Genomic DNA, 9,903 nt, shown 5'->3' on the forward strand with positions numbered 1-9,903 from the left:
ATAAAATTAAAATGCTAAAACTTGTTTCCATTCCTCTAAAAGGTGCATGTTTTATTGATCTTGTGTATTTTAGAGTTGGGTGAGTCTATGTGTGTATGAGGGACAAGTATTCCGTGTTGTGATGTTGTATGTGAAAGTTAAATGGGAAATAAGAAGCAGATCTGAACAGTTAGTTCCATCACACCAGGTGGTGGTGGTTAGAAAAACATTTAGGACTAGTGCAAAGTGTCATTGTTAGTTTCCAACTGATGCAGTTGTCATTTGCATGCCCAGGGCCCATGTTGTGTAAGTAGCAAATGTACTTGCATCAAGTACTTTGGACCATGTGCTATAGATCGTTTAAAAAGGGCCCTTGGTATTAGTTTGACTCAAACTGATTCAAAACATACATGTTAGCATGGTAGAAAAGAACCACTCCAGTCCTCTCAAGTGTCCTAAAACTGCACCTGCATGCAAATGAATTTACTTTAAAGAGAGCAGTACTCACAAAAGGCTAAAGCTGTTCCTGAAAATAATATCCATTTCCAAACAATCCCTTACACACTCTTCATCTCTCTGTCATGTGATAGAACAGGACCTCAGTGTGGGCTTCAGTCACCGCTGCTGACATGGAAAATGTGTTTGTGTTGGTTACATTGACTACAAGCTCCTTATCCGCAATGTCGGTACTGACATAAATCAAATTGGTCGTGAGATTGTTAAATGTACAAGAAAGAAATATTGTTTGTAGTTTGATTCTGCTCCAATTGTGTTTGTTTTTTACTTTTTAAACTTTTCTGAAGATTGCATCTGTTGAACTGCTCATAACTCATGTCCACAGTCAGGCCAAGTTGTCACAAAGAAATTCAAGTAGTTTGATTCATTCCTTTATTTTTTCCTGTTTTTGTTTCCTGGTGATTGATGTCTGCTGACAATAAACTGACAATCAGTGGCTTCACTTGACTTTTATTCAACTAAAGAATCTCAGAATGTTAACTATATGTGGCTCAACATATGTTACTACAAAGGATAATGCCAGAGATATTTGTTATCATCTATCTAGATATCTACCTACATTACATGTCATTTAGCAGACGCAAAGCAACTTACAATGGAATTCAGTACAATTAGCCAGGGGTGGAGTCGAACTTGCGACTATTGCGACCATGATATCTTTCGCACACAGGGTACTGGTCTTAACTACTGAGCCACTCCTACCTACCTATCTATCCATTGATCTATCTATCTATCGTACGATCTATTTATCTAACTATCATACAATCTATTTATCTAACTATCGAACGATCTATTTATCTAACTATCGAACAATCTATTTATCTAACTCAAATGATCTATTTATCTAACTATCGAACAATCTATTTATCTAACTCAAACTATCTATTTATCTAACTCAAACGATCTATTTATCTAACTATCAAACAATCTATTTATCTAACTATCGAACGATCTATTTATCTAACTATCGACCGATCTATTTATCTAACTATCGAACAATCTATTTATCTAACTCAAACAATCTATTTATCTAACTATCGAACAATCTATTTATCTAACTCAAACGATCTATTTATCTAACTCAAACGATCTATTTATCTAACTATCGAACGATCTATTTATCTAACTATCAAACAATCTATTTATCTAACTATCGAACGATCTATTTATCTAACTATCGACCGATCTATTTATCTAACTATCGAACAATCTATTTATCTAACTCAAACGATCTATTTATCTAACTATCGAACGATCTATTTATCTAATTATCGAACGATCTATTTATCTAACTATCGAACGATCTATTTATCTAACTATCGAACGATCTATTTATCTAACTATCGAACAATCTATTTATCTAACTATCTAACTATCTATCCATCTATCCATCTATCCATCCATCTATCCATCCATCTATCCATCTATCTATCTATCTATCTATCTATCTATCTATCTATCTATCTATCTATCTATCTATCTATCTATCTATCCATCTATCTATCTATCAGCTGTGCTCTCTAAAGGCTGGTTCCCATCAGTGATCAGGTGGTGTCCGTGCAGCACTTGGAGAGTAGATTTGATCCAGAACGTACTCGTCCGAAAGGTTCAGGAAACAATGATTGCAGGATACTGTGGGTCTTTATCTTGTTCAGTCGCAACATGCTGTTTGCTGGCAGAAATCTCAGACTGTGCATGGTTGATGACAGCATACTCTCGATGTTTATTAGCTGTGCTCTCTAAAGGCTGCTTCCCATCAGTGATCAGGGGAGGTGGTGTCTGTGCAGCACTCGGAGAGCAGATGTCATTCAGAATGTACTTGTCCTGTGAGCCAGAAGTGGAAGGTGCAAACCATTTGGAGAGGTCAGGTATCAAATGACTGTATATTGACACCAGAACAAGAATAAACAAGTGAATGAAACACTAATGTTGTGTCTCTACTGTGACCTAAACATTTGTATTAAAGGATACCTCATCATAAACTGTCTACTTATTTGCTTTCTTGCCAAGACTTACAAATGAATAATGGTCTTCCCAGCTAGAGAACAGAAAATATCAAACTATTCCTTTAAGTTAGCAACAATTGTGCATCACTTCACCTGTTTCTTTGTTGGCTTGTAGGTCGGTTCTGTGTCAAAGACAAAAAAAAACATTGTTGCAGTGGTAATATTGATCAAATGTTCTTACACTTGTCTAATAAATGTAAATGCTCTCACGTTTACAGCGGTAAAACTGTTGCAGAGTTAATGCTGTTAATATGAAGACCAAAACAGCGACGCCTCCGCAGATATAGAAGTAGGGATGCCAGGACGCAGACTCATCAACAGCTTGGCTCAGTGATGCAGCTACAAGAAATGAACCACATCACAATTCATAGTCTGAATCAGGCCCAGTCCCATTTCTCATTTATACTCCTAGTCTTTCTTCTTGACAGGGGTAGTGTTTCATAAAAATGAAAAAAGGGAATGTCTAAAATCTCAATATTTAACAGAGGAGTCTGGTGTATTTAGCAACCATACGGGCCGCATCACAACCCCATCCACAGCCTACCTGAAACTGAGATGTTGATGTGGTGACTGACATGTGATTCACCATTTGCCAATCCATGCAATTCACATCTGTACAGGCCATCATCACCTACAGAAATCTGTTTGAAGGTTAGATTAGAGATGACTTTATCCTTGAGATGGCCGTCCTGTTGTATTTCCACATTCTCTGTGTTTCCTATTTGTTGACATCTGCCGGTGTTGGAAAGTTTACACCAGGTTACATTCAGAGACTTTCCACAGTGAACGACAGGACAGCTGACTGTCACAGATTGTTGTGGGATTGTTACGACTGTAGTGCCTCTTTGGACCATCGTCGCAACTTCACATCTGGGAAACACACCTGAAATGAAAAACATTTTTCAAAAGAAAGAACAATTTAAACCAAACCTCCAAAAACCACAGGAAATTACTTATAATTTCATTATTTTGAACAATGTTTTAAACACCAGATCCCATACATTACAGGGTTTAAGTTGTCTTATATATTTTGGTATGTTACATTACATTTTTTGTCCCTTTAATAACTCAAAGTTAGTTCACCATATCAGCTTAAAGCTTACCTTCACATCTTCCATAGGTGGAAACAAAATAATAAAGAATTAATAGATTAATGTATGTAATTCTGTCCATTCGGCTCAACATGTTCATGACCTGAAACTACTCAAGTCATTGTCAGCTGCTGTTACAATGCATGGACTCAGTTTACTTGTGACAAGCTCAGCACTTCCCGACCACCAGTACTCTAGTTACACCAGGTACTTTCATGTCAACTACTACATACAGATGAAAATACCAGGCTAAGTATCACTGTAATGGTAACTTTTACTGCTCTCTGTGTAATTACACAACATTGCAACAAGCGAGCGGCTTCACTCTCCTAATTTCCATCTATTAGAAATATCCAGAAAAGTGTGTGATACAGGTGTGTTTTCAAAAAATGCTGCTGATATATCTGCCAACAAAATAATATTCAGACCTGTGTACTTAATCGTAATCAAACCATGATCCTCATGAGCCTCATCTTAAGAACGAATGTACAGATAATTATGTACTTATCGGGTAAATACAGAGGTCATTTGGGCAAGATGCAGGATTAGTGGATTATGTCTGGAGGTGAATGTGATGTTAACTGTGTGAAGGAGTGTCTACAGCTCTACATATCCACCATAGAGAATTAGTATAATGCTTCTGCTAGACATAAAAATGAAAAAATGACATGAGAGGAGAAATGGGATGGTGCCTTAAAATGGTGTCTTATGGAGATGAGAGATAAATCATGGCAAATAATATGTACAGTTTGTTTACGTTGAATAAAACAGCCTACCTGGAACTGAGATGTTGATGTGGTTACTGATATGGGATTCACCATTTGCCAATCCACGTATTTCACATCTGTACAGGCCACCATCACATACAGAAATCTGTTTGAAAGTTAGGTAAGATACGAGTCTATCCTTGTGACAGGTGCGCTGCCATATTTTCACATTCTCTGTGTTTCCTATTTGTTGACATCTGCCAGTGTTGGAAAGTTTGCACCAGATTATCTTCAGTGACTTTCCACAGTGTACGACAGGACAGCTGACTGTCACAGATTGTCGTGGAATTACAACTTCTCTTCTGCATCTTGGGACCATCACCGCAACTTGACATCTGGGAAACACACCTGAATTTAAAAACAATTTAAAAAAGAAATAAAATATTAAAACAAAACCTCCAAAAACCACATGTTGCCTTTTGGCAGGAAATTGCTTGTCATTACATTATTTTGAACAATGGCTTTAACACCAGATCCCACACATCACAGGGTTTAAATGATCTTATACAGCTTTCTATATTTTATCAACATTTTGAAAACATAAATTTAAATTAAATATCTATTAATAACTCAAATTTTCCCTCAAGCTGTCTTGAACCCTATATCACAGAATCTGCTTACCTTCATATTGTCCATGGATGGAAACAAAAATATAAAACATTAATAGATTAATGTAAGTTATTCTGTCCATTAGGCCCAACATGTTCATGACCTGAAACTTCTCACTCAGATAATGTTCAGCTGCTGCTCCACTGATGAACTCAGTTTACTTGTGACAAGCTCACCATTTCATGACACTCACATACCATCCTGCTTTTAAGTACGTCAGTTACATCAGGTACTTTCATCTGTACCACTACATACAGATGAAAGTACTGCGGCTAAGTATCGTTGTCATGGTAACTTTATGTTACCGCATGTGTGCGTGTGTGCATGTCTGGTGTGTGTTTTATTAGCTCCAAATAAGACATTTCCTGGTGTAAACACTACTGACCTGGTCAGGAGGACCAGTGGTCTTATGTTCCCCTTCGGTCGGTACACTCGGTGCAACACTGTAGTATAGAAACTCTTTCAACACGCTTGTCAAGGCCAATGAGACTGCTGCAGGAAAGGGGAATTTAAATTAGGGGAATTAACTATCAATTATCCTGTCTCATTTCCTCAGTCTTATTGCACTTCACCTCCCATAACTGTCCATCCACGTGAGGTGAGCTTGCTCCCTACCCAGGAAGGCGCTATCATAAGGCTTGTTCGTAACTAGCTGCATCTTTTGCCATTCAGCTCAGCTAATGGGTAATTGTTTAGCTGCGATAACAACCACCCCATTCTTACAGCTTAGCACCTAGCGGTTAACAATTTGCTTCTTTAGCAGGCGAAAACACGCAAAGTAGAATGGCTCCAGAAAAGAAAAAGCCTTCTCTTAGAGCAGGGGTCGCCAACCTTTTTGAGACCGAGAGCTACCTGAAGGGTAGAGAATAATATGGAGGGCTGCCATATTAACATTTTATGCAATTTACCATTAAGTGATAAATACCATGCATTCATTTGCATACACATTAATTCCAGTGTGTACAGTTTTTATAAACGATATCAATGATATTTTACTGAGTGATCATATGGACACATGCAAGTGAGGTAGATCATGTAGGAAGTCTATGCTTGGGCACTTGTAATGTTTCCCTGTCCAAGACAGATACACACGTGGGGCAGCTGCTGTTGTTCACACTTCCACTGACGCTTTTCCTTTTTTAATACCCCAGTGTGGCACTCTGGGCGTGTCATGAATGGTCAGCTTCAGTTTATGTTCTTCATAAATGTTTCTGAAAATGTTCCCATAGTCATCCTGGAGATTGGCACAATAGTGTATGGGCCTCCAGTTTACCCCCTTTTCTTTGTTGGCTCTTGCTGTTCAGGGCTGCCAACTCTCAGTGTTTATTGACCAGAGACTAGGACAAAGCCATAAGCATCTGGCTTCTCTGCACTATTTGTGCAATCATTTTTAAGCTGCACTGCTGCAGACTGCACCCACACACTCTCTGGCTGACCCCAGGCTCGATCTAATCAGGCCCGTCTCAAACGACGCTTTCACACATGCCTACACACTCTTCATCTCGCTGTCATGTGAACACGACCTCAGTGTGGGCTTCAGTCACCACAGCTGACATGGAAAATATGTTTGTGTTGATGGTTACACTGAAGCTTCTAATGCTCAATAGTCCTTTATGCAAGAAAGACCTATGAGGACATTTGTTTCTCGTACAAATGTGTTGTTCTTTTAGTTTTTTAAACATTATGAAAATGTGTATTTTTCCTCGCTTTCAAATTCCATCTGTTGAACTGCTCACAACTCATGTCCACAGTCAGGCCAAGTTGTATCAAAGAAATGCAAGTAGACAATAAATTATTTTAACAACTCACAAGCTCAAAAGAAAGGGACGAAGCTGTATTGTTTTAAAGTTTGATTCATTCATTTTGTTCCCGTCTTTGTTTTCTGGTGGTTGATGTCTGCTGACTTTAAATTGGCATCACATGGCTGAACATATGCTACTACAAAGGATAATGCCAGAGATAGTTTTGATCCTCTTCTTAACTTCCTGCACATGTAAGCTGAACCACATTGACAGGCCTGGTGATACATTTCCACTGGCAGAAGTGAAAAACACTACACTCATTTGACTCTGTGTTGCCAAATAATCTTTACTCTATAATATGAATATGTTAACTAAAAAAAAAGAAGCAAACATTAATATTGAAGAGACCACATCTGCTACTTTTCAAAAGAAAAAACAATTTTCCTTGCACCTTTCATAGATTATATTCAAATGCTTTCATTTGCCTAATACAAAACACCATCCAACGCTTAAACCATCAAATGAGTGTGGATAAAAATAGCAGAAACCTAACAAGACATTAATAATAATAAAAAAACAGCAACAGATGGAGGAAATGTGAGTTTTAGAGATCAAATTAAATATACTGTCTGCTTTGCTCTAGACATACATACATGAACACAAGCCTCCTCCACCTTATCTACAGTATGTCAACCTATTTGCCTGTTATATTTATACTGTATGTATATATTTCCAACCATGTGTCTGTGAAAAATCCTAAAGGTTCAGGAAACAATGATTGAATTGAATTGAATGACTTTATTCCTCCCCCAGGGGGGAAACACACAATATTGCAGGATACTGTGGGTCTTTATCTTGTTCGGTCGCAACATGCTGTTTGCTGGCAGAAATCTCAGACTGTGCATGGTTGATGACAGCATCCTCTCGATGTTTATTAGCTGTGCTCTCTAAAGGCTGCTTCCCATCCGTGATCAGGGGAGGGGGTGCAAGTGCACTCGCAGAGTAGATGTCATTCAGAACGTATTGGGTCTGTGAGCCAGGAGAGAAAGGTGCAAACCACTTGGGGAGGTCAGGAATCATATGAGTGTACATTTTCTGTGACACCAGAACAAAAATAAATAAGTCAATGAAAGGCTCCTTTTTTGACTCTACTGTGACTCAGGATACTTCATCATGAACTCTCTAATTATTTGCTTTCTTGCCAAGACTCACAAATGGATTCTGGGTGAGTATTCCCATGCTAACTTTCAGAAAGAACACAAAATATAAAATTTTCCTTTAAATTAGCAACAATTGTGGATCACATTACCTGATTCTGTGTTGCCTTGTTGTTTGGTACTTCTGTGTCAAAGACAAGAAAAAAAAAATTATGATTATTATTATTATTATTGATAATAATCATAATATTATTATTATGATTATTAATAATCATAATGATAATAATAACAATAATAATAAAATAAATAAATGTTCTCACGTTGACAGCCGTAAAACTGTAGCAGAGTTAACGCGGTTAATGTGAAGACCAAAAGAGCGATGCCTCCGCAGATATAGAAGTAGGGATGCCAGGAAGCAGACTCATCAACAGCCTGGTTCAGTGATGCAGCTACAAGAAATAAACCACATCACAATTCATAGTCTGAATCAGGCCCAGTCCCATTTCTCATTATATAAAAACACTACCCTCCTTGACGGGGGTAGTGTTTGACATTTTCTTCTACAAATTAGGATGACCCTACATGGCTTGTAATACTTATCCCAGAGATGTGCACAATGTTGTTTTTTTATTATATGATATACATTCTCAAACAAACACTGCAAAACAAATCATGGGATCTCAGTGTGTGAGGGTACACTTCACACTTTAATAGGTCTATTTGTGAAATGTATTGCTTGGGTTTGCAATGCGTGTTTTATTTTTGGTGTTTGTTTTTCTAACATTTGCCGTATGGAGTAAAACTAATTTCTGAAAGGAATAAGAAAAAAAATACATCAATCTAACAGCTCTACGTATCCACAATGGAGAGAATTGGTCCATCACTTCTGCTACATATAAACATTAAGAGGAGAAATAGGACGGTGCCTAAAAATGTATGCATATTATCCATATTAACAAATAAAGATTCTTACCTGCAATGCTGCCATCTGATTCTAGCCCTTGATGCATGTCTTTATGGGGATGAGAGATAGAATTAACACATAAATCATGGTATTTAATATGTACAGTATATGTATTAACATTTAATAAAACAGCCTACCTGAAACTGAGATGTTGATGTGGTGACTGATATGTGATTCACCATTTGCCAATCCATGCAATTCACATCTGTACAGGCCATCATCATATACAGAAATCTGTTTGAAAGTTAGATAAGAGATGAGTTTATCCTTGAGGTGGCCGTCCTGTCGTATTTCTACATTCTCTGTGTTTCCTATTTGTTGACATCTGCCGGTGTTCGAAAGTTTACACCAGGTTACATTCAGTGACTTTCCACAGTGAACGACAGGACAGCTGACTGTCACAGATTGTTGTGGGATCTTTTTCACTGTAGTGCCTCTTCGGACGTTCGCCATAACTTCACATCTGGGAAACAAACCTGAAATTAAAACAATTATTTTTTTAAAAGAAAGAAAAAAATTAAAGAAAATCTCCAAAACACAAATGTTGTCTTTTGGCAAGAAATGACTTGTCATTTCTTTCTTCTTCTTCTTTTTTAAAACAAGGTTTAAGTTATCTTATATAACTTGTATACATTTTATATTTTATCAGCATTTGAAAACATAGAGTACAATTAAACATTTTAAGCTTTCAAGAAATGTCAACATTTTCTTTCTGTCTTGAACACCATATCACAGAAAACCGCATGTCTGACCTTACCTTCACGTCTTCCATGGATGGAAACAAAAAAATAAAGCATTAACAGATGAATGTATGTTAGTCTGTCCATTAGGCCCAACATGTTCATGACCTGAAACTACTCAGATCATTTTCATCTGCTGCTGTCACACTGCATGGTCTCACTTTACTGGTGACAAGCTACCACTTCCTGACCACCCACATATATATTCGACGACCATCCTGTCTGTGGGTACACCGGTGTGTTATGACACTGTTTCTGATGCACATGGTGAAAAACATGTAATACATGTTTCACCTTGCTATTTTCTGTCATGAAACACTATTATATGTATA

General features: G+C 37.5%; 2 protein-coding genes across 4 annotated transcripts; both read right to left on the reverse strand.

Annotated features, from left to right (window-relative positions):
- Nucleotides 1-929: 929 nt before the first annotated feature.
- On the reverse strand, nt 930-5,742 carry LOC131445244 (uncharacterized). Its single transcript, XM_058616185.1, has 6 exons — nt 4,981-5,742; nt 4,369-4,707; nt 3,046-3,384; nt 2,712-2,840; nt 2,595-2,623; nt 930-2,319 (listed from the first exon to the last, which is right to left on the reverse strand). Exons 1-6 carry the CDS (start codon nt 5,066-5,068, stop codon nt 2,104-2,106), a joined length of 1,140 nt encoding a protein of 379 aa, XP_058472168.1. The 5' UTR covers nt 5,069-5,742; the 3' UTR covers nt 930-2,103.
- Nucleotides 5,743-5,984: 242 nt separating this feature from the next.
- si:ch211-214p13.8 (B- and T-lymphocyte attenuator) lies at nt 5,985-9,903 on the reverse strand. Of its 3 annotated transcripts, none has more exons than XM_058622623.1 (6): nt 9,589-9,903; nt 8,969-9,294; nt 8,841-8,879; nt 8,188-8,316; nt 8,020-8,051; nt 5,985-7,805 (listed from the first exon to the last, which is right to left on the reverse strand). In XM_058622623.1, exons 2-6 carry the CDS (start codon nt 9,282-9,284, stop codon nt 7,509-7,511), a joined length of 813 nt encoding a protein of 270 aa, XP_058478606.1. In that variant the 5' UTR covers nt 9,285-9,294; nt 9,589-9,903; the 3' UTR covers nt 5,985-7,508. The 3 variants fall into 3 exon arrangements, with proteins under 3 accessions (XP_058478606.1, XP_058478604.1, XP_058478605.1); XM_058622621.1 differs by having other exon boundaries at nt 5,987-7,805; nt 8,969-9,307; XM_058622622.1 differs by having other exon boundaries at nt 5,988-7,739; nt 8,969-9,307.

Source organism: Solea solea, chromosome 2 (genome assembly GCF_958295425.1).
Source record: "Solea solea chromosome 2, fSolSol10.1, whole genome shotgun sequence".
Classification (NCBI taxonomy): Eukaryota; Metazoa; Chordata; class Actinopteri; order Pleuronectiformes; family Soleidae; genus Solea; species Solea solea.

Bases quoted from the DNA above. Each gene is read 5' to 3' on its own strand.
- si:ch211-214p13.8 (XM_058622621.1), bottom strand. From the start codon at position 9,676: ATGAACATGTTGGGCCTAATGGACAGACTAACATACATTCATCTGTTA. The intron at 8,880-8,968 runs GTAGGCTGTTTT...ATCCCCATAAAG, and splicing joins CATCAACATCTCAGTTTCAG to ACATGCATCAAGGGCTAGAA. The intron at 8,317-8,840 runs GTAAGAATCTTT...TATTTCTTGTAG, and splicing joins ATCAGATGGCAGCATTGCAG to CTGCATCACTGAACCAGGCT.
- LOC131445244 (XM_058616185.1), bottom strand. From the start codon at position 5,068: ATGAACATGTTGGGCCTAATGGACAGAATAACTTACATTAATCTATTA. The intron at 2,841-3,045 runs GTAGGCTGTGGA...CATTTCTTGTAG, and splicing joins CATCAACATCTCAGTTTCAG to CTGCATCACTGAGCCAAGCT. The intron at 2,320-2,594 runs GTGAAGTGATGC...TCTGGCTCACAG, and splicing joins ACAAGCCAACAAAGAAACAG to GACAAGTACATTCTGAATGA.